The sequence below is a fragment of the Schistocerca nitens genome, chromosome 4 (genome assembly GCF_023898315.1).
Source record: "Schistocerca nitens isolate TAMUIC-IGC-003100 chromosome 4, iqSchNite1.1, whole genome shotgun sequence".
Lineage (NCBI taxonomy): Eukaryota > Metazoa > Arthropoda > Insecta > Orthoptera > Acrididae > Schistocerca > Schistocerca nitens.
The window spans coordinates 885,708,573-885,733,679 of record NC_064617.1 but is presented as its reverse complement, the minus strand read 5'-3'; the positions used below and the strand labels follow the sequence as shown (position 1 = coordinate 885,733,679).

The 25,107-nt window shown below is 45.2% G+C and overlaps 2 protein-coding genes across 3 annotated transcripts in view; both read right to left on the bottom strand.

Annotated features, from left to right (window-relative positions):
* Positions 1 to 8,580, bottom strand: part of LOC126253412 (myocardin-related transcription factor A-like) — a 108,189-nt gene extending 99,609 nt beyond the window's left edge. For both annotated transcript variants that reach the window (XM_049954722.1, XM_049954723.1), the window contains exon 1: positions 8,479 to 8,580. In XM_049954722.1, the coding sequence (XP_049810679.1) occupies positions 8,479 to 8,497 (19 nt within the window). In that variant the 5' untranslated portion in view covers positions 8,498 to 8,580. The remainder of the gene's footprint in view (positions 1 to 8,478) is intronic.
* A 16-nt stretch (positions 8,581 to 8,596) lies between these two features.
* Positions 8,597 to 25,107, bottom strand: part of LOC126253414 (uncharacterized) — a gene marked incomplete at both ends in the record, with an annotated part of 228,389 nt that continues 211,878 nt past the window's right edge. The window contains one exon of the mRNA XM_049954724.1: positions 8,597 to 8,728. Within this exon, the coding sequence (XP_049810681.1) occupies positions 8,597 to 8,728 (132 nt within the window). The remainder of the gene's footprint in view (positions 8,729 to 25,107) is intronic.

Genomic DNA, 25,107 nt, shown 5'->3' with positions numbered 1-25,107 from the left:
AGATAAATGTAATATAATGCGCATACATAGGGGCAGAAATCCATTACAGTACGATTATGCCATAGGTGGTAAATCATTGGAAGCGGTAACGACCGTAAAATACTTAGGAGTTACTATCCGGAGCGATCTGAAGTGGAATGATCACATAAAACAAATAGTGGGAAAAGCAGGCGCCAGGTTGAGATTCATAGGAAGAATTCTAAGAAAATGTGACTCATCGACGAAAGAAGTAGCTTACAAAACGCTTGTTCGTCCGATTCTTGAGTATTGCTCATCAGTATGGGACCCTTACCAGGTTGGATTAATAGAAGAGATAGACATGATCCAGCGAAAAGCAGCGCGATTCGTCATGGGGACATTTAGTCAGCGCGAGAGCGTTACGGAGATGCTGAACAAGCTCCAGTGGCGGACACTTCAAGAAAGGCGTTACGCAATACGGAGAGGTTTATTATCGAAATTACGAGAGAGCACATTCCGGGAAGAGATGGGCAACATATTACTACCGCCCACATATATCTCGCGTAATGATCACAACGAAAAGATCCGAGAAATTAGAGCAAATACGGAGACTTACAAGCAGTCGTTCTTCCCACGCACAATTCGTGAATGGAACAGGGAAGGGGGGATCAGATAGTGGTACAATAAGTACCCTCCGCCACACACCGTAAGGTGGCTCGCGGAGTATAGATGTAGATGTAGATTTATTGAAAATCATAACTGCCTTACTTTCGCGGTTTTATTGTGGGATAGCTTCCATCAGTTACTGTCGCCAATCCTGACATAAAAGTACTCCTCCAAAAGGATTTTATGGCAATTTTACAAAACAGCCTTTTGCAACGACTGAGTTATCTCAGTCGAAGCAGGAGACGAAAATATCTCGATTCAGCCAACTTGCTTCTCAAAAAAAGATATTTCAGCCAAGAGATTACTAATTAATTAACACAATTATAACAATATACAGATTACTTTCCAAATGCATTGCACTTTAAAATCTGGTTAAGGATTCGTACTCCTCGAATCAAACGCTGCCCTTTAATTCTCACACAATAATATTCCATTCCATATTTATTTTGGAAATTTTATGGTTCATTTTGTTTTTATTATATTTGTATTACTTCTATCCTCCTGTCGAACAAAACAATATTATAAACAAGATTTGTATGCAAGCAGAAACTGCAGTGTATGAGGGACTTCCGGTTATAAAGTATTAAGATACTCCGATTCGTACATAAAATTCGTCTTCAGCTTCAATTAACGTTATGTAAAATTAAATTAAGACGCATATCGTGATTATGAAGTATGGCTCTGCTGACGCTGTAACAATGACGTCACGACCCCCATTATCAAAAGAAGTCGAAATGGGAGGGGGCACTTTGGCAGTCAGCGTTCTCGGGAGGGCAACGCACAAGCGTCACCTGTACACGAGGCTTCCACGTATACAAGGTACTAGAATATATCTTGTCGACCACGTAACCACTCTTAATATCGAAACTGAAATTGCGGCTCTAGCTTCCGGGTTCCTTCTTCCGCAATCGATACTCACTGCAATGTAAACCCTCTGCCGTTTCCGAAGCGTTGCCCTTTGTAAGTACCGTAAGTGAGTTCGTCAGTATCGAGACGTGTCATTTTATAAGTACTAAATTTTGCATGTGACACAAAAGACTTTTTGTATTCCAAAGAACTGGTTACTATCCACTCAGTATTTGTTATAAACTCTGCACTGCTGATTGCCACAGTTGAACGGCTATGCAAGTTCCCACTTGCTTATAATAATTTCGGATAATCTTCACGGAGTGACCGTTTGTGCTGCGAAGGAGAAGAGGTTGAGCATGACGTCAGCCACGTGGCATATTTAATTGAGAGAAACAGGCTGTGCTGGTACTGCGAACGGCTGAAAGCAAGGGGAAACTACGGCCGTAATTTTTCCCGAGGGCATGCAGCTTTACTGTATGATTAAATGATGATGGCGTCCTCTTGGGTAATATATTCCGGAGGTAAAATAGTCCCCCATTCGGATCTCCGGGCGGGGACTACTCACGAGGATGTCGTTATCAGGAGAAAGAAAACTGGCGTTCTACGGATCGGAGCGTGGAATGTCAGGTCCCTTAATCGGGCAGGTAGGCTAGAAAATTTGAAAAGGGAAATGGATAGGTTAAAGTTAGATATAGTGGGAATTAGTGAAGTTCGGTGGCGGGAGGAACAAGACTTCTGGTCAGGTGACTACAGGGTTATAAACACAAAGTCAAATAGGGGTAATGCAGGAGTAGGTTTAATAATGAATAGGAAAATAGCAACGCGGGTAAGCTACTACAAACAGCTTAGTGAACGCATTATTGTGGCCAAGATAGATACGAAGCCCACACCTACTACAGTAGTACAAGTTTATATGCCAACTAGCTCTGCAGATGACGAAGAAATTGAAGAAATGTATGATGAAATAAAAGAAATTATTCAGATAGTGAAGGGAGACGAAAATTTAATAGTCATGGGTGACTGGAATTCGAGTGTAGGAAAAGGGAGAGAAGGAAACGTAGTAGGTGAATATGGATTGGGGCTAAGAAATGAAAGAGGAAGCCGCCTGGTAGAATTTTGCACAGAGCACAACTTAATCATAGGTAACACTTGGTTTAAGAATCATGATAGAAGGTTGTATACATGGAAGAACCCTGGAGATACTAAAAGGTATCAGATAGATTATATAATGGTAAGACAGAGATTTAGGAACCAGGTTTTAAATTGTAAGACATTTCCAGGGGCAGATGTGGACTCTGACCACAATCTATTGGTTATGACCTGTAGATTAAAACTGAAGAAACTGCAAAAAGGTGGGAATTTAAGGAGATGGGACCTGGATAAACTGAAAGAACCAGAGGTTGTACAGAGTTTCAGGGAGAGCATAAGGGAACAATTGACAGGAATGGGGGAAAGAAATACAGTAGAAGAAGAATGGGTAGCTTTGAGGGATGAAGTAGTGAAGGCAGCAGAGGATAAAGTAGGTAAAAAGACGAGGGCTAGTAGAAATCCTTGGGTAACAGAAGAAATATTGAGTTTAATTGATGAAAGGAGAAAATATAAAAATGCAGTAAATGAAGCAGGCAAAAAGGAATACAAACGACTCAAAAATGAGATTGACAGGAAGTGCAAAATGGCTAAGCAGGGATGGCTAGAGGACAAATGTAAGGATGTAGAGGCTTATCTCACTAGGGGTAAGATAGATACTGCCTACAGGAAAATTAAAGAGACCTTTGGAGATAAGAGAACCACTTCTATGAACATCAAGAGCTCAGATGGAAACCCAGTTCTAAGCAAAGAAGGGAAAGCAGAAAGGTGGAAGGAGTATATAGAGGGTCTATACAAGGGCGATGTACTTGTGGACAATATTATGGAAATGGAAGAGGATGTAGACGAAGATCAAATGGGAGATACTATACTGCGTGAAGAGTTTGACAGAGCACTGAAAGACCTGAGTCGAAACAAGGCCCCCAGAGTAGACAACATTCCATTGGAACTACTGACGACCTTGGGAGAGCCAGTCCTGACAAAACTCTACCATCTGGTGAGCAAGATGTATGAAACAGGCGAAATACCCTCAGACTTCAAGAAGAATATAATAATTCCAATCCCAAAGAAAGCAGGTGTTGACAGATGTGAGAATTACCGAACAATCAGTTTAATAAGCCACAGCTGCAAAATACTAACACGAATTCTTTACAGACGAATGGAAAAACTGGTAGAAGCCGACCTCGGGGAAGATCAGTTTGGATTCCGTAGAAATGTTGGAACACGTGAGGCAATACTGACCTTACGACTTATCTTAGAAGAAAGATTAAGGAAAGGCAAACCTACGTTTCTAGCATTTGTAGACTTAGAGAAAGCTTTTGACAATGTTGACTGGAATACTCTCTTTCAAATTCTAAAGGTGGCAGGGGTAAAATACAGGGAGCGAAAGGCTATTTACAATTTGTACAGAAACCAGATGGCAGTTATAAGAGTCGAGGGACACGAAAGGGAAGCAGTGGTTGGGAAGGGAGTAAGACAGGGTTGTAGCCTCTCCCCGATGTTTTTCAATCTGTATATTGAGCAAGCAGTGAAGGAAACAAAAGAAAAGTTCGGAGTAGGTATTAAAATCCATGGAGAAGAAATAAAAACTTTGAGGTTCGCCGATGACATTGTAATTCTGTCAGAGACAGCAAAGGACTTGGAAGAGCAGTTGAACGGAATGGACAGTGTCTTGAAAGGAGGATATAAGATGAACATCAACAAAAGCAAAACGAGGTTAATGGAATGTAGTCGAAGTAAGTCGGGTGATGTTGAGGGTATTAGATTAGGAAATGAGACACTTAAAGTAGTAAAGGAGTTTTGCTATTTGGGGAGCAAAATAACCGATGATGGTCGAAGTAGAGAGGATATAAAATGTAGACTGTCAATGGCAAGGAAAGCGTTTCTGAAGAAGAGAAATTTGTTAACATCGAGTATAGATTTAAGTGTCAGGAAGTCTTTTCTGAAAGTATTTGTATGGAGTGTAGCCATGTATGGAAGTGAAACATGGATGATAAATAGTTTGGACAAGAAGAGAATAGAAGCTTTCGAAATGTGGTGCTACAGAAGAATGCTGAAGATTAGATGGGTAGATCACATAACTAATGAGGAGGTACTGAATCGGATTGGGGAGGAGTTTGTGGCACAACTTGACCAGAAGAAGGGATCGGTTGGTAGGACATGTTCTGAGGCATCAAGGGATCACCAATTTAGTATTGGAGGGCAGCGTGGAGGGTAAAAAATCGTAGGGGGAGACCAAGAGATGCATACACTAAGCAGATTCAGAAGGATGTAGGTTGCAGTAGGTACTGGGAGATGAAGAAGCTTGCACAGGATAGAGTAGCATGGAGAGCTGCATCAAACCAGTCTCAGGACTGAAGACCACAACAACAACAACAAACAGGCATCGAGCTGACGAAAACACAATAGCTAATTTCGTGAGGCAATTCGTGTAGGACAAGCGCCTCCGTGGCCGATGTCGCTAAGGCATGCTGTTATCTGTTTCAATGACGGTTCGAATCCTGGTGGCAGAAAAAACACTGTCATTGCCAGTATCTGCCCGGCAAGGGGAGAAGAGGTAGTGGCGTAAAGTTACTGATCACCAGACTTTGCGCCAACGTCCTGGTTTAAATACTAAACCTCTCCGCAGTGTCTCGTGAAGGGAGCACACGCGACACTGATGATGGTGTTCCCTCCGTTGTATTGGGACGTTAAAGGGACCTCGACGTCAAATGACTGAAATTTTCGAAAACATTTTTTGTCACGATATTAAAGACAATTTTATCCCGTTTCAAAAAATGTACTTTTTATCTACCTTTCAGTTGTTTATTTGGTCTTAAACGCTCTTTGAACAAATGTTTGCAAACCAGCCACGCTCATGCGACAGGCAATGAATATCACTATCAACATTTCTTGTCTGCCACAGTCATGGAAACAATAAAGCCAATATACAAGGACCTTGGTTCAGCCGGCCGAAGTGGCCGTGCGGTTAAAGGCGCTGCAGTCTCGAACCGCAAGACCGCTACGGTCGCAGGTTCGAATCCTGCCTCGGGCATGGATGTTTGTGATGTCGTTAGGTTAGTTAGGTTTAACTAGTTCTAAGTTCTAGGGGACTAATGACCTCAGCAGTTGAGTCCCATAGTGCTCAGAGCCATTTGAACCATTTGAACCTTGGTTCAAATGGCTATGAACACTATTGGACCTAACATCTGAGGTCATCAGTCCCCTAGAACTTAGAACTACTTAAACCTAACCAAGCTAAGGACATCACATGCATCCATGCCCGAGGCAGGATTCGAACCTGCGACCGTAGTAGTCGCGCGGTTCCGAACTGAAGCGCCTAGAACCGCTCGGCCACCGCGACCGGCCCATAAAGGGACCTTGCAGACACAACAAAATTACTTAGCAAATGTCTACATGGCCGTACCCAAAACCCTAATGAGAGCTTCAACAGCTGTGTGTGGCAACGAGTACTAAACACAGTGTTTGTTGGAGGGACAGTACTCAAAAGGGTTTGATGGATGCTGTCATCTGTTTCAGTGATGGTGTAATCAGCAGGACAAAAGTAATGGACAATTTAGGCATCCAGCCAGGAAACAATATGATAGCTGCTCTGAGTTCCATACATCGTCAGCGACTAGTTGAAGCTAAAAGGGCTGTGGAAGCCACCACTAACGAGTCCAGAGTAAGGAAAAGGCTCCTGAAGAAGTCTACAGATGATAAAGAAGCAGCTGACCAGCAAGATTATGCTGCTGGAATGTTCTGAAAGAGGCATACGGTGGGCCAAAAACACTGTGAACATTCTTTTCTCATTTTCTCGAAATTACATTTTCAGAACATTAAGTATATATAACTTCATAATGGTTTTATCCATTTTCACCAAATTTCTCTCAAGTGAAGAACTGGATAGTATCTTTGTACTACGCCCAATACATCGCAGAAATGATCTATGTTTGTCATTCTGTATATACTTTTAGCGGTATTTTCTAGACAAAATAGAAATGTGTTATAATAAGGGTTTTTCTATTTCCTGAGATATACTCCAAACTGCAAAAGGAGAGGCATAATCTGTTCCTATGAATGTTGAAAGCAGCCTGCCACAGTTTGAATGCTATTATACTGACGATGGACCAGAAAATGGTACCAGAATGGGAACGTGTATTATAAAAACATCTATTAGGCAAAATACTGTAATTTTTAAACTACAACACATATTTCAATAAATTTCTTTTTACAGCTTGAGTTACTGTCATTCATTGTTGGTGAAAAAATCCACAACTTCCTCCGCATTGTAGATCAAGAGTAAAGCGCTTTGAGAGCGAGGTATAAAAAAGCAGCCCGTTCACGCCCAGGTCCCCTTACGCTTGGTGGGCCCCTTGGGGCTGTTCGCAAGGAGCAGGCTCTGTGCCGGCACAGGGTGTCATAACATCCCTTCTATCTTCATCACCATACAACACACACACACACACACACACACACACACACACACACACACACACATAAAAATTAGATACATGTAGTATTACAAATATAGTAATGGAGCATGTTGTAAATAAATAACAAAAATCGTTTAGGACAACTGACGACAGGAAAACCTATATCTGACCGGACTAACAAAATCGATGCAGATCTTAATCATTTCACATTCATAATCATCAGCTAAAATCGGCTTCAGACATTCACTTTTCGTGATTCGGAAGTTGAGTTGCATGTAAATGTAGCAAGCGTGTGCCACATATGTCACGTCAATGTATTCCTTTGTCGTAACTTTACTGTGCCAGCCATGTTAAATGTTTGTGCCAGCCATGTAAAATGTTTAACCAATGTATGTGTTATCATATTTATTTCCTTTATGTCCAACGCGAAGTAAACAAACGTTACGTAAATATTTTTTTATTTATTGTTAAACATCGAAACACCATCAGAACATCAAAACTAACCATGGATCTGCGCCTCTAAAACAAACATGTGCCAGGACCGCTGATGGGGGAGGGGAGGGGGGTGGGGGCGGGTTCAGTGGAGAAAAGGAAATGAAGAAATAGTTTTCTTAACTTTTTTCCAGTTCTCGGGTACAGTAGCGTTCGCAGCTCTCCTTTTGTTTGTCATTTATCAGCTCACTACTCTTCTACCTACAAAATCTACTGCTTCGCAGTTTACAGTGACAGCACGTGCGGCTGGAAATGACACCTTCAAAATACTGTTAAAAAAGGTGACCTTGTACGACGCGGAGCTGCGTAGTCCTAGAAAACCCTGAGCAGACGATTCGAGTAATATCTGAACAAAATATGAGAGAATGAGATTGCATAATGAAGTTGCACGGCAGCGTCAGAAACTGCCAAGCGAACTTTAATTTTGGTGAAAATAGGTTGGTGCACAGTCTACAGTGCTTTTTGTGAAATTGTTTGGGCCCTAGAAGGTGAACTAACAAAACACCATTGGCGATCCTAGATGTCACTGACAACATATTGGAGCCTTCATAATTCCATTCACTATAGAGCAGTCAATGATCTGACGAGGATCAGTAGGAGAACGAATATAACTACATAACAATATTAACTAGGGCCTCGCACGAGAGTGGCGACCGTGACAGGACACTGCTTGCAACAGTCTGCAAAGCAGCAGTTTGATCGTCACAAAAAAGTTACCGTAGGGTATTTCGAAATTTTCTGTGCCGGTTCGTAATCGAGTGAAATGGTGTTGCACAAGAGCGAATTGTAAAGCGTACATTTTAATTATTAGAAACAGAGTAATATTATTTTTTTGTGTGATGAAGCTAAAACTGTGCCTCCTGTCACTATGCACGTGCAGAGAATAGCATTAAATAACTGGCACTAGCGAAGAGCTCCTGTCCATAGTACCACGGTCTTGTGGAGGGGGAGGGAGGGAGGGAGGGAGAGAGAGAGAGAGAGAGAGAGAGAGAGAGAGAGAGAGAGTACTCACACTCCTTATTCTTGTCCATGGATTTGTGTAGCGGCGAGTCGTCGACTTCGCACTTGGGAGGCGAGGTGGGCCGGCCGGCGGCGGCGCTGGCGGCGGGGGCGGCGCCGGAGCCGGGGCCGGGCGGGGGCGGCGCGTCGGCCGAGCCACAGCCGGGGCCCTCCGCCTCCGCCATGCTGGGGGCGGCGTCGCCCTGGCCGCTAGCCGACTGCTGCTGCTGCTGCTGCTGCTGCTGCAGCTGCAGCTGGTAGTCCTAGGGCACAGATACAGTTAAAGTAAACGCCCCACACTGGAAAGCCAATTTTTGTGCTGCAGTTGCAGTTAATAACAAATAAAGACAGAAGGTGCCCCAGCTATACGAATATAAAAACTGTAAATTACAACTGTTTTATTTCTACAAACTATAGCTTTTTTGGCCCACAGGTAGATAGATCGCAATTACTCCTTTCAAGATTTACTCGGACACAATATCTTAGCATCACACAAAATAGTTAAAAAAACAGAGGACACTGATATGAGGGTCGCCATCGGTGGGTTCCAGTTGTTTCCAGCGAGTGATCGCGCCGCATCCCGGAAAAGGGGTGGAGCTGTCAGGTGGGACTGGGCCCGCGAGCTCACGCGCAGCGCAGCATGGCGAACTCGAGTTCCTTACATCGAGCCTAGCGCCGAAGTGCCGCACATTGTGCTGACGTTCTGCTGAAACTGCTACGGGGGTGTGCACACATTGGTTGGCCAGGTCACACCCGTTACCTCGCCAACATAATTATTTGTTGACAACATTTGTGCCTTTGTCATAGCGGCTGTTTATCCGCCCCTAAAGAACGCACACACCTGCATTCCCACATAACGCCGAGTACTGTCTAGTTTGTGCCAAAATCCTCGTCTTGTCGCTGCGTCACGAGTCTTCACCAGTGTGACCTCTGCACTACAGGCTCGATAACAGCCAGCCTCGGGCTGTCGTACAGCGAGGTGTTGCCCAGCGAACGAGCTGTCTGCCCTCCGGTGTCTCTGGCCGGCTGGTGCCCCTTCAGCAGACACACTACAGAACACCTCTGGTTCAAATGGCTCTGAGCACTATGGGACTTAATATCTGAGGTCATCAGTCCCCTAGAACTTAGAACTACTTAAACCTAACTAATCTAAGGACATCACACACATCCATGCCCGAGGCAGGATTCGAACCTGCGACCGTAGCGGTCGCGCGGTTCCGGACTGAAGCGCCTAGAACCGCTCGGCCACCGCGGCCGGCACAGAACACCTCTCTTGGCTTTCTAAACACATTTTCTTCAATACAGCAACGATTTCAGCTACAGAATGATGTACGACATGTTTTAAAACATCAGGTAACAGGGCTATAATTTGGCAATAAATAAATAAAGAAAGCACGTTCCTAAGTAATAATTAACCACATTTGTGATTAGACCGACAGACAGAAACCTGCAAGTTATTCTGGACTCGAAGTCTTTGATGCGGGATCAGCGCCCCGCCGATTTCGGCAAACTTCGGCACTAGGCGGGAAAATCGAAAGCGACTGCAATGAAAAGATTTCCGTCAATATGTTTCCGTTTTCGACAAAGTTAACGTCAAAGGTCACAGCGTTGGATTTGTTTGGACCGGGTGGAATCCTTAGAACACTATCGAAGAAGGAATTTTTATTACTACATAGCAGACCTGCAACCTAATATTTTCCGAGAAGTCGAAGGATTTGTGGTCTCGATCCCTTACAAGTAAACGTGAGAAGGGACGCTAACTGGAAGATAGGGGCAGGTGGCCAAGTCGTTTAACGCCACCGTTCAGTTGTGTGCGTGCGTGGGTTCGAATAGCAGTTTTTGCAATATTTTTTTATTAGTTGACAACACAATGAATGCTATGTCGAAATTTGTATATTTTTTTAGTGAAATCTAGCTACACTTAGCTACCATCAGTGACTTATGAAATATTTATTTATTTTTGCGAATCAATTTGGTTCAAATGGCTCTAAGCACTATGGGACTTAACATCTGAGGACATCAGTCCCCTACACTTATAAGAACTACTTAAACCCAACTAACCTAAGGACATCACACACAGCCATGTTCGAGGCAGGATTCGAACCTGCGACCGTAGCAGCAGCGCGTTTCCGGACTGAAGCGCCTAGAACCGCTATGCCACAGCTGCCGGCTTTTGCGTTTTGGAGGTTTTTCAGCATCATCTTCACGTAAGGCATGCGAAAGTTTACACATTCATAGTTGTGGCACGATGGTGGGCAGTGGAGATTGCTTCGCTGTGACAAGAACATAAGAAACGCTTTACTGCAATGCCTTGTGAGATGAATAGCTGACGAGTTGTGCCAAACTAAGAAATATTCCAAAAGCGACTGGTCGCAGCTGACTGTACTCACCTTACATTTAACGTACAGTTACGGGTTTCTAGAATATCCATTACGGATAAGCTTAATTATTTGTTGTTATGTTAAATAAAATAAATTTTATTGTTAACGAGGAAAACTAAGATTAATGTTGCAGTATGTTGCACCTTTAATGTTATCGTCCTTATGTTGTAACTCCACGAATGTCAGTTTAAAGCAATATGAAATGAAAGAAAAACGTTACCGGCCACTTTCTGTTTTCTACATTTAACGTAGCGTTACCGATTTCAAACCTATCTCGCACTTCTTCAGATGTATGTGCAATTGTAGATTACCTGGTATTGTAGGTAGCAAAGGATCACCACTCTTTTTGTGCACAATGGCGGCAACTGGGGTGACATGTTTATCTCTGCTCCGTAAACAGCACAGGAATGTTGAAATGCGCCAAACTGACTAGAAACCGATACTGGATCACTAAACAAGGAGAATGAAAGTGATCTGTTGCAGATTTCTCTCAGTTTACACTGCCTTCATGCTACTGGGGTGCCCACGTTTGTTGGGACACCTAATGCGTAGAACCAACACCGCTCACAATCTTTACTTTACGCATATGATGCGGCCGTCTATGAAGAAGTGTTATCCGCAAAACTTAACACACGTTAGGTAACATCTGGATAAGTATGCCACTCGATTTCGAAAGCGGGAGCTTCGAACTTGGTTCAGATTAATGTTCAAGAGGTTAATAATATGGTCTCATTAAAAAGTAACGCGGCACACATTCTTTGGGCCTGATTTCTAATGTCTGAAGGTTTTATTTGGAGCTTGTGCACCGATGCATTGCTGTTTAGAGCTTTGTGCCGAAAAAGTCAGCCTCTTTCCGTCGACTGGTATGAGGTGACCCGTCTTTTGGGGAAACGTTTGTTTCTTTTTTGTATGTGTTTTAAATCTCTGGCCGGCCGGAGTGGCCGTGCGGTTCTAGGCGCTACAGTCTGGAGCCGAGCGACCGCTACGGTCGCAGGTTCGAATCCTGCCTCGTGCATGGATGTGTGTGATGTCCTTAGGTTAGTTAAGTTTAATTCGTTCTAAGTTATAGGCGACTGATGACCTCAGAAGTTAAGTCGCATAGTGCTCAGAGCCATTTGAACCATTTGAGCCATTTTAAATCTCTCTGGTGATTTTTTTTTTTTATGAATTCCGATTTACATCGCTACTTGGCGAGCCACCTATCTCTGGTGAGGGAGGTTAGTCGGTGCACCACCGTCGCTGCCCCACCACCACCACCACCACCACCACCACCACCACCACCACCACTACCCCGACCCCTTCCGTGTTCCACTAGCGTAAGGTACGCGAGAAGGACTCACTACTGGTAATGGTCCGTACCAGCTCGCATCTCTCTAATTTTACTTTCACAGTCTTTTTCGCGAGATGTACGAGGGGACTTCAAAGTATGTCACACATTGCACTACACTTCAAAGTGACTCACATACATGACATTTTTTTCTCGACAATCACAAAGCCGAAACGTTCAACCCATCATTGGGTTCCTGGACGATAGAAACCCGCCGCCGTTCCCGAATCGCTGTATGTACGTTGTTACCGTTGGAAAATCTCTTTCGTCCTAGACGTTCGTTCAACTTTCAGAAAGGATGGAAATCACATGGTGCAAAATCTGCACTTTACGGTCTACGTCACTCATTTCTGTGCGGCTCCGGTCAAATTGTTTGCAGGATTCCACTACGCCTCGGCTTGATCTACACTGAAGGGCCAAAAAAAACTGGTATAGGCATACGTAATCAAATACAGAGGTATGTAAACAGGCAGAATACGGCGCTGCGGGCGGTAACGCCTATATAAAACAAGTGTCTGGCGCAGCTGTTAGATCGGTCACTGCTGCTACCATGGCAGGTTGTCAAGATTTAAGTGAGTTTGAACGTGGTGTTATAGACGGCGCACGAGCGATGGGACACTGTATCTCCGAGGTAGCGATGAGGTGGGGATTTTCCAGTAAAACCACTTCACGAGTGAAGCGTGAATATCAGGAATCCGGTAAAACATCAAATCTCCGACATCGTTGCGGCCCGCAAAAGATCCTCCAAGAACGGGACCAACTATGGCTGAAGAGAATCGTTCAACTCGAGAGAAGTGCAACCCTTCCGCAAACTGCTGCAGATTTCAATGCTGGGCCACCAGCAAGTGTCAACGTGTGAACCATTCAACGAAACATCGTCGATAGGGGCTTTCGGCGCCGAAGCCCCACTCGTGTACCCTTTGATGACTGCACGACACAAAGCTTTACCCCTCACCTGGTTCCATTAACACCGACACTGGATTGTTGACGACTGGAAACATGTTGCCTGGTCGGACGAGTCTCGTTTCAAATTGTATCGAGCGGATGGCCGTGTGTGGGTATGGAGACAACCTCATGAATCCATGGAGCCTACATGTTACCAGGGGACTGTTCAAGCTGGTGGAGACTCTGTAATGGTGTGGGGAGTGTGCAGTTGGAGTGATATGGTCCCCTGATACGTTTAGATACGACTCTGACAGGGATGACACGTTGACACGTACGTAAGCATCCTGTCTGATCACCTGCATCCATTCGTGACCATTGTGCATTTCGACGGACTTGGGCAATTCCAGCCGGACCCCACACGGCCAGAATTGCTAGAGTGACTCCAGGAACACTCTTGTGAGTTTAAACGCTTCCGCTGGCCACCAAACTCCCCAGACATGAACATTATTGACCATATCTGGGATGTCTTGCAACGTCCTGTTCAGAAGAGACATTCGCCACCTCGTGCTCTTACGGATTTATGGACAGCCCTGCAGGATTCACGGTGTCAGTTCCCTCCAGCACTACGTCAGACATTAGTCTATGCCACGTCGTGCTGCGGCACTTCTGCGTGCTCGCAGGGGCCCTACGCGATATTAGGCAGATGTAACAGTTTCTTTGGTCCTACAATGTATATACTGCCAGAATTTCACGGTGTATCTTTGTACAATTTAGATCTTACGCCCACAAGAATCGTACTGTCCAGCGCACTTCAACTTTGAAGTACATTTCCAGTTTTCGCGCTATTTCACTCCCCACTTTGGTGCACCTGGTATCTGTACTGCAGCAGAACCGTACCTGTAGGAAAGGTGGAACGTGCACTCTCTTCTGACAAAGCGACACTCTTATTGCGTAACTGTCTTGGAGTGGAATGACGCGTGTAACTTACTTTCCGAAGTCGGTATATTTGTACGAGGGAGTGATATTCGTGCTTCTTAGTTGAAACAGTTTTTCGTGGTGATTTTCCTTATATATATTTCAAATTTTATTCTTAGTGATTTTCATGTTTTGTCCGGAGCTTTAATACGGCATGTGTTATTACATTATTATAATTATTATCATCACAATCAACGTATTTAATCACTACTCACCCCATAACATGATATTTCCCTGGTAATGTAGTAATGGTACAGTTGCCGTACAAAAAATGACAACAAATAAACGAAAACCCGTCAGTGTGTGATCCAAGTGACGTCTAGTTTGACGTCTGGCAGCGCACTCCGACAGTCACGGGCGGAGCGGCAGCCGACGTGTGGAGCGGCCTAGCGTGGTCTCGTGAGGGGACCCAGGCTCCTCCGCTACCGCTGGTGTACTCTCACTTCTCCCCGGCACTGCTCGTCTCAGGGCATTTAATATCGCCTGAGGGCCGCTGCACACGATGTGGTCGTCTCTCCAACTGAGGCGCTGGGCCACGTGCAGGCCTCTCTTCTTCACTGTGGACGCGTGTCGTTCAGGGTCGTTCATCACAGCTCGTTTGTAGTCAAGGTCATGTAAATCAGACGCCGTACCGTAATTGCAAAGAAGCCGTGACTGACACACCTCCTTCTTCTTCGCGCTGTCCGCGACGTGATTCGCAGTGCTGTGACTGCCCAAACATTTTTGGGGCCTGTAATTTCAACGAGCTCGTCCGCAACATCTGGAGCTGGACCTGCAGTAATCCGGAGCCGTTGTGATAGAAAGTCTCATAGAATTTCAAACTGTCGCTCACGAATGACAAATTATCGCCCAGGTCGTGCTCCAACACTTATGCAAGACTTACACAAAATCGGATTTCTGCACGTGTACAGAGAAGTGTGTGTGTGAAATCTTATGGGACTTAACTCCTAAGGTCATCAGTCCCTAATCTTACACACTACTTAACCTAAATTATCCCAAGGACAAACACATACACACACCCATGCCCGAGGGAGGACTCGAACCTCCGCCGGGACCAGCCGCACAGTCCATGACTGCAGCGCCTTAGACCGCTCGGCTAATACCGTGCGGCTACAGAGAAGTAATGTCATGAGTGTGCATAAGGTTGTAAATCGAACTTCGATGACGTGAGTCTGCGAGCCTGAGAATTATCACACGCACCTCGCTGTACTGTACATTTACATGTTCTGTGATAACTTGGTTATTCCACAACTGCGAGTACAATTTCACTTAGGATCCGTGAAAGCGACATTAACATAGCTCTTCTCTTGTAAATACATATTCTTCTTTTATGGCATATTCTATGCCCCTGAATACACCCCCCACCCCACCTCCCCACTGTGGATCTGTGGAACAAAAAGCGCATCTAATATAAACTCGGACAGTTGCAACAAATGCTACTGTCTTTTGATTCTCTGAATTGATCGTCTTTATTCAGCAATTACATCCTAAGTACGTATGGCAGCACGGAATTACTGTTATCTAACATAACCAAAACCACAGAGCGCAAACCACAGCACAACGATCGATACACAGCGAACGTGCTGTAATAAGAGGCAATCGATCCCGGGACCTCCTGATGTGGACCAGTGACGGCTGGGAGACGGTCACGTGCCTCTCTGATTCACCGTCTCTCCGCTTTCCACACTAGGGCGGCACGCCCATACGAACTTTCCACTGCTAAATGTGGGCGCCGGTACAATTGTGAGGAGGTTCTAGAAGGCCGAGCACAAGCTGTGTTTTGTGGCTCTTCCACCATGACAATACAGTAATTCGGGCGGCTAGCACGGTTTAACGAGATTTGCATGGATAATGCAAACCTTCTCTTCTACTGTTTAGCCATTCTATGCATAGAATCACATGTGGGTAACTTCTGTACTCTTTCGCTGCTACTGTTCAATCTCTACATCGAAGAACCAACGATGGAGATAAAAGAAAGGTTCAGGAGCAGAATTAAATTTCAAGGTGAAAGGATATGAATGATACAATTCACTGATGACATTGCTATCCTGAGTCAAAGTGAAGAAGAATTACATGATCTGCTGAATGGAATGAACAATCTAATGAATACAGAATATAGACTGAGAGTAAATCGAAGAAAGACGAATGTAATGAGAAGTATCAGAAATGAGAGCAGCGAGGAACTTAATATCAGGATTGATGGTCAGGAAGTAGATGGCATTAAGGAATTCAGCTATTTAGGCAATAAAATAACCACTAGCGGATGGAGTAAGGAGGACATCAAAAGCAGACTAGCAATGGCAAAAAGGGCATTCCTGATCAAGAGAAGTCTATTAGTATCAAACATAGGCCTTAATTTGAGGAAGACATTTCTGAGAATGTACGTCTGGAGTATAGCATTGTATGGTAATGAAACATGGACTGTGGGAAAACCGGAACTGAAGAGAATCGAAGCATTTGAGATGTGGTGCTGCGGACGGATATTGAAGTTATGTGGCCTGATAAGGTAAGGAATGACGAGGTTCTGCCCAGAATCGGAAAGGAAAGGAATATGTGGAAAACACTGATAAGAAGAAGAGAGAGAATGATTTACTGACGCGTTCCATGACCTTGGAGATTTGCTCCTCAATTTGGTCCTACGGAACTTGACGTCCTATTTATTTTTATTTATTTACACATGTGTTAAGACACGAGGGAATGACTTCCATGGTACTAGAGGGAGCTGTAGAAGGCAAAAAATGTAGAGAAAGACAGAGATTGGACTACATCCAGCAAATAGTTGAGGACGTAGGTTGCAAGTGCTACTCTGTGATGAAGAGGTTGGCACAGGAGAGGAATTGGTGGCGGGCCGCATCAAGCCAGTCAGAAGACTGATGACCAAAAAACAACTTCTACCATTTTATACTCACAGAGCCTGGACCTGCATTTCCTGCTGAAACTACCGTTCATCCGTGTGACTTCGTAGAAGCACATTCGTTGGGCTATGGAGTTTGGACCAACACCGGAGGTGCATGAAGAAGAGCAAAGATCGGCGGCCTTAATTCCTTATGCTGGGGGAATAATTTTTAAGAGTGTTAACATTAAGAGTGTGTTCCGTCCACCTTCCGAGATTAGGGCACTACTGGCCTCTGTGAAAGACGATTTGGTGGTTTAGGAAGCCTGTACGTACAAAATTCCGTTTCAGTGTGGGAGGGCTAAGATCGGCGGTTCGATCCATACAGTTCGTGACAGGTGCGTGGAACATCGCCGTCATACGAGGTTTCAACAGCCGGAAAAATCGGCGCTAGCAGAACACATTGCTTAAACAAGGGACACTGTATGAACTTTGGTGAAACTGCGATAGTTGCCATCATTTCCGGTTTTTGCAACAGTGTTCATAAAGAGGCAACTGGAATTAGGTTGGCGGATAATTTGATAGAGACAATGGGTTTCCTCTTAGCAGGACGTCGGACGCTGTACTATCCCGCATCAAAACAGAACGTTCTTCGGTGCGGCCAGTGTGTACACAAGCGCATTTGTTTGTGTGTCGGAATATGTCCCGTGTTGGAAACAAACGACGCTGCGAATGATGCTTCGCTTCACTGTCGGTGCCAATGTTCGCGATGAGCACCGCTACGTCATTTACATCTGTGTCATTCCGTTACTTCTTCGACAGTCAGTTGCTTTCCTGACGAAGACAAACGTGGTTACTGTCGAAAGCTCGGATTTTCGTAGAGAATTAGCCTGACAAGTACAACGAAAACATCACTACCCAACTTTGTCTTCAAATCTAATTCGGACCTCTTGTGTTTGTTAGATACCAGTTCTACAACTCGAAAAGAGGGGCACTGAACGTGTTGCAATTTCTACATCTACGTGGTTACTCTGCTATTCACAAAGAAAGGAACGGCACAGGTGGCAGTGGGAGGATGACGGGGGTTTCCGTTAATCAAGAGCGACCGCGGCAGCGCGGACGGGCGACAGCCGTCACACGGATTCCCAAGGCGACGCTATTCCCGTCCGCTGGCACCGGTCGCAGCGCCGGCACATTGTCGCCGGCGGGCTTCACCCCACAAGGTCGCCTTTCAGAGACCACTGTGCACGCGAACTAGAGCGCCGAGACAGGAATGCGCGTAGAGGACGGTGAGCCGTGCGCGGCTCGTGTTCTTGTTGTTTATTGTTTGTCATCTTCTCTTACGGTACTGCCGCCTCGTTTTCTTATTCCATTTACTGGCGTCACTAACTTCCTGCCTTACCTGCCGTGAGTGGCAGCAGCAGCAGCAGCGCTTATTGATAAGTGCACCGTCGTACCATCTCTGGAGCGACCGATAGTATTCCCGGGTCGTCGTGTGTCTGGAGTTCGGTCGGAACGCAACAGCAGTGAAGTCGGGGACGGAGCGCCGGTGAGGCGCGGATAACCAGTGTTCGCCGACCGCTGGCGACACACTTGAACTGTCCGACAGAAGGAGACTGGATCGGGAACGACCGTTGGTCGGTTTGCTCATCGGTCGACGTGTATTTGGTCGTCTGACCGTTTCCGGGCCTAGGCAGCTGGTCAGTTGGCGCAAAGCAGCGAGGAAGTCTCCGTGGCGCGTGGCCAGGCCAGAGCTGCTGACAGCGTGCACGAGCGGTTGGAGTTCTGAGGAGCTTCTTCCGAGGGTTACGAAGTTCGTCGCCCACCGATCCTGGACACTAAAGTTGAGTGCTCAATTAACCTACTATCAAGCCTCAACTGCTATCACATCTCTTCGTTTGATCCTGGTTGTCACTTTCTGGGAGATTCCCGCGAGCAACAACGTGTGTGCATTGAAGTCGGCTAGAAGTGCAAAAAAATGGCTCTGAGCACTATGGGACTTAACTTTTGAGGTCATCAGTCCCCTAGAACTTAGAACTACTTAAACCTAACCAACCTAAGGACATCACACACATCCATGCCCGAGGCAGGATTCGAACCTAGAATTGCAGTCATCTTCCTGTGTGGTGTTTAACTTAATTTAATTCTTTCCTTTATTAATGAAGTGTACCAGCGATATCTTCTGCTTTGTGGCCATTGACGTTCCGGTGACCTGCCCTGGTCGTTGACGTAGTTTTCGACAGTGTATTTTCCTTATCGTGTTGATGCTGTCCAGCACGGCATGTAGCTCGACAGCTGAGGTGTTGGTAGTTTTGGACGTTTATTCTGACTTGGCTGGATTGGCCACCAGTATCCAGAACGTTGTGCTACTGACATCTTGCTGGTCAGGTGCAGCAGAACTGATCTTGTTGGTTGGTTCGTCGGCTGGCTTTCGGTTGGGTTGCCTTCCGATTAAGAGGTTGTCGGTCTGGTTGCCTGTCTCACCTAAACGTGCGCTAGTGTTACCTTCCCAGGCAGATCCTCGGAACCTTCTGAGCGCCGCTCCTTGTGTTTTACATAGTGATTTCCGTTTCAGTCTTAAGTACTCTGTATGGCGTACAGCCGAGTTTTGGCTTATTAAAATTGCAAGGCTTTTCTTCTTAGGCCTTAAGCCGTAAAAAAAATGTTTCTTGTTTGGTTTTTGGCCTTCAGCCGAGTTTCAGCCTTTCAGAATTAAAACTGAAAATTCCTTGTGCCTGGACCTTGAGCTGTAAATTTGTTTCAAGTTGGTACGTGGCCTTCAGCCGAGTTTTCAGCCTATTTAGATTAAACACTGAAAATCTTTGTCTCGGCCTTAAACCGTAACACTGTTCTTGGTTAATGTGAGGCCTTCGGCTGAGTTCTATGGGAAAAATTTAAGCTAAGGCTTTCATCCTATTTATATTGAAGGCCAAAAAATTTTTTTCTAAAGAAGTGAAACCTCCAGAAGAACTCGTGTACCTCAATTCCTTGCTTAGGCCTTGTGCCTTGGATTTTCGATGTGGCCTTCAGCCGATCTAAATTAAATCAAAGGAGGTCTTTCGTTAAAACCTTGAGAGTTTTCGATTCTTGCTTGTGTGATTGTCTGTATTAAGAAATAAAGTTTATATGTTCAGTTCAACTGATATAACTTATCTTGGCCCCTTCATCATAAATATAACCTCATCCGCTCTGTCCTGCTAGCCCAGGGATTTCAGACGAGACGCGACAATCAGCTGCTCTGGGTAAGAGGCGGAACGTACGCCGAGGTCATCAAGCACTCTGACTGTGGGGGGCCACGAGCAAGCGTACCAATCCCTGATATCACGCAGAGACTGACTTCGGCGGGGAAAACTGCAACTCGTGCCGGCTCGCCAACTAGTGGCTGAGGGGGGGGGGGGGGGGGCACATTTAGTGTTCACTGACTGACGTTTAGTTTCAAAACGTGAGGTACGTCGTACAACCCAAATGGATCGAACTTGCTCACAGAGAGGCGCCTCGGTTGCAAAGGTACCGCAGAAACGTGTCATTGCAGTCACTTCCCGTAGGTGAATCTCGCCTTCTGCAGAAAGTATAATACTATACAAATGTAGACAGTCATATAATGACGCATGCTACCTTATGTCTGCGGTACAATGTTAATCTGTGCCTTGTTGCGAGGAACGTCTCAGGTGGACAGTGGGTACAGTTGAAAAGGAAATGTTTGCAGCTGCAAAAAAGTAACTATCAGGCACTCCTTAAATTCTCACTACTGAGGTTTTGCAGACACCAGTTCGGTAGCTTCACTTGTTTCTATTCTCTGCAGCTGAAATCGCAGTTGGGGTGACGCACTCTAAATTCGTGAAACATCTTTGGTCACGTTCTGTTTCAAAGAAACAACATACGCGAAGTACGTGGTTTCGAACGCAAATAGTTAAAGAGGACAGCGCGTGCTGGCGACCACCTCCTTTTTAATATGAAATAGGAGATTACTGGAAGGACAGCAACTGTACTACGATAGCGACGACAAGACTGAAGGCTGATTTTTGACAGTGAGGGAGGGCCATGGAAACACACTGGCTCCGGGCAGTTTGCATCGTTCTGTTTCTTCCCGAGCACTCCCAAAGTGTTTCGAAAATCTATATACACCGTTGACTGCTACTTGAAGTTGAGTTAAAATCAAACTCAAAGTTGATTTCCATACGTACGTACGGGAGCTATAAAAATCTGTAAGAGGACAGATGCGCGTCACGGACAACACGCCAAGTCGACGAATGAAGTGCTTACGTGCAGTTTTCCACACACAGGGAACAGCTGCGGGCGACCTAACGCATAGTTTACGTACTCGACTGTGCAGTCGTACACACATAGCATGTGCTTTTGGCCTATGGTGCACTCTGGTGCCAGGACTGAAGTTGCTGCTCGTGAATATGCTGCTAGGTATCTCGGTCGACGTCGTCCAAACAAAAACGTATTCCGTCGTCGGGAGCTTCGCCTTCGAGAGACAGGATGTCTCCAGCTGTAATCACTGAACAGAGGTCGTCCGCGGACTACGCCTCCTGCAGCTAACGAAGAAGTCATTCTACAAACTGGTGCACGAAAAACCTCAGCGAAGTAGAACTGAAGCAGCGAGGCAGCTGTACGCCTAGCAAAACGTGGTCGTCGACGTGTTGCGAGATGGAGGGCTGCAACTGTATCATTACCCGCTAGCGCAACACCACCATCCTAAAGACCGCTTCCTACGGATGCATTTTTTGTGAATGGGATCAACAACAGCAGAAATTCAACGATGACTTCTTGAAGACTGTGATACGATCTGATAAAACTGCGTTAGTTAGCGAGTGTATCTCCAATACGCACAACGGCCACCACTGGAAAGCAGTCAGGCCGTCGCCAGAGACTGTGGATATCAGATCCGGTAAAGCACTTAAGTATGGCCCGGAATAGTGGGGAACAGTATCGTGGATCCCTACATGACGCCGGAACGGCTCACCGAGCGAAGGTATTACGAATTTCGCACCGACAATTTACCGAAAACACCAGAAGTTATTCCAGTTCATGCTCGGCACTCGTTATGTTGCATCATGATGGTGCACCTGCACACTATGGATGGAATGTGCGACGATATTTAAGCAAGCGTGTTTCCTGGGAAATGGAACGGTGGTGGAGTATCTGTTTTACGATCTGAGCGTTCGCCAGCCCTGCATCCCCTGGAATTCTTCTGTGGTTATACTAAAAGGAACACGTTTATTCTACTCCACTGATGAATGCAGAAAAACTGTTAGCACTGGTCCACATTGCTCTTGTAACTTTAGATGCAGTTAGGCTGCGAAGAATTCGGAGAAGCTTTATACTTAACACTTTGCCGTCCGGCGACACCGCAGTGGTGTCGTATGATTAGTATCGCTCAGCGGCCGCCGACACCACACAGTTACACACGACAAGAAGTTTTTTGTTTTTATAAGTACTTGTGCACTTTCATCATGGCAGACGAAAGAGACGATACGATTATTTACGATGAATGCGCGGGCGTCTTATCTGACGTTCCGGACGCCTTGGCCGATTAGGAAGAAGACATTGGATATCAATAAAATGAAAGTGAAGCAGAATCGTCGAAAGATGGTGAAATACGTCCAAGAGGAATCCGGCGAACGCTGAGGTTGCCAACTAATTCGGATGAATCAGACGAAGAAGACAGACTATGATTTACTGAGGACAAATAATAAATTTGGAGGATCTCCGGGTCCACACATATTTCCGAAAGATACATATAGCGTCGTGGATATCGTAGAACTATATTGGGAACGATCTATTCGAATATATTAGCAACGAAACCAACAAGTATTACGGTCAAAATTGCAATAGAAGGAAACTGGATAAAAAATGCCAAATTTGTCGACGTTACGGGACCCGGACTTAGAAAATGGTTTGGGCTTGCTATCCTTATGGGAATTGTAAAAAAAAGCAGGGATCGATGATTACTGGTCAATGAATCCGTTGACAGACACACCGATATTTCGCAAAACGATGTCCCACAAGCGATTCAGACAAATATTATAATTTTTACATTTTTCCGACAGTAACAATAAACCGGATAATGCCGACCGGCTTTTCGAAGTGCAATTTGTAATTGATTATTTTTCCAAAATGTTTAAAGAAACGTTTAAACTAAAACATCTCAACTGATGAAGGAATGATACCGTGGCGTGGAAAGTTAAATTTTAAAGTTTATAATCCGTCGAAAATTACGAAATATGGCATACTCATTTGGATGCTGTGTGATTCCAGTACCGGATACATTTCCTCATTCAAGACATATTCCGGCGCTGGACAACCTTTAGCAAAAACAGTGACGGAACTATTGACACCTTCTGATGGAAAGTGGCATCACATCTACGTGGATAATTATTATAACAGTGTAGAACTTGCAGAGAAGTTACTTGAAAAGAAAATTCGAGTTTGTGGAACAATACGGCAAAATAGAGGATTTCTGGAAAAATTAAAGCGTGCAAAAGTCAATGTGTTTGAAGCTTGTCATCAACGGAAAGGTCACAAGCGGCCGGCGACAAGTCAAGTAATCCGAATTCGTGCTGCAGGCCCCAAGCGAATGAATTTATACGAGACGTGTGGACGCCAAAGTGTTAACATACTACAACTGACCGCTCTTACTGAATGTAGTATACACGTGTAGCATCTTCATATTCATATGTTGTGCAGTGCAGTTGTTTCTGTCCTACGACAGGCACTTTATTTTTAACTTGGTATTAGTCTTCACGAATATTTCTGACATGTCTAACCAATAACTGCCATGTTAACCGTTTAAAACTTTGTAGTCGCAGAATACAGAATACGTATACTAGAGCATTTTTGTCAAATCAAAATTAGGAAATAAAAATATAATTACACCTAGAACCGGAATCGAACTCGAGTAGCTCAACGCAAAACCCGTTCTACTGCATTAAGTGGGCAGTACAGCTACAGAGGTACCCGCCGTACGTGTGATCAAACTGCCCTCCTCTGACGTCCATTTTCTACTGGAAATACGTAAGCGAAGGAATTTTGTTACCGATATTTTTGGATAGTTAGAATGCAAGCGCCTCACGAATTTTGTTTCACTCAATACATGAGAGGAAGGCAGTACATTCCTCGACAGTTTTGGACCGAAAGTGTCGCAACTTTCCGAGTAAACCTCTCTGTGACGCACCACGCCTCTCTTGTGACATGTGCCACTGGAGTTCGATGAGCACCTCGGCATGCTGGTTGGACGTGTGGGTACTTGTACAGAACGTGAACGTTGCAGGCACATCAGTCCGACGAGAATGACCAGTACCTTTCGTTCTCCAGTCGCTGGCACCCTTTGTTATCTAAGTGACCTACGATAAATTGCTGGTGGAAGGGTAGGGAGTTCTTCCGTATTATCTCTATTCAAGTGTACAGCTGTCTCCTCAGATCCATTTGCCTCTACTCTGTTGAGCTGTTGCAGCTGATGTTCCATTCCGCAATCATTTACCTAACACACTTGTCCTTTCGGCGACAGCGCCACGATCTAATGGAGGAACCGTTTTATGATCTTTCGTGGTGAGACAATTCCGGAAGACGGAATTCAGTATTTCGGCCTCCTTCCTTCACCCTTTCCGGCGCCTATATGATTCCGGGACGACTGTACAGACAATTTTAAACAGTTTACTGACTTTACGTAGTGCTCAAATTTTTTTAACTTTTTCGTCGGTTCTGATTGCAAAGTTTCGCCTTCGAATCCAAAGTACGCGTTTCGTATTGGTCCCTTTACGTTCCTATTGACTTCGTTTAGCTTTTGGGCTTCGATTTCGCTCGGATCTGCGATGAAGCACTGTTTGCGTTCGTGCAGCTTTCTCCGACCCTTGGCTGTGTCTAACGCCCTCGGAACGCGGGCCGCGCTGGCGAACGTCAACGTTCAGCGTGTTGAGTTCAACGTGCTGCTGAACGCTCAGGAACGACGCGACTTGTGCATACGGTACGGGGGCCCCAAGGTGATAAACGCGATCGCAACACACTCCAACGGCAGTTGCGGGATGTTTCTAGTTCGTAAATCGCACTGTTTACGAGAAGGGCGCGCATAAAATTCCCACATTAGCCCTATTAAAACGCACATTTCCTCCATTGTCCACGAAGGAAAGTATCATGTCCAATCAATAAGGGCACAGGCTTATGAAAGTTCCATTACAAACAGTGCGGTACAAATTTGCAATACTTCTCCACATAAGATAAATATTACTTCATCATTCC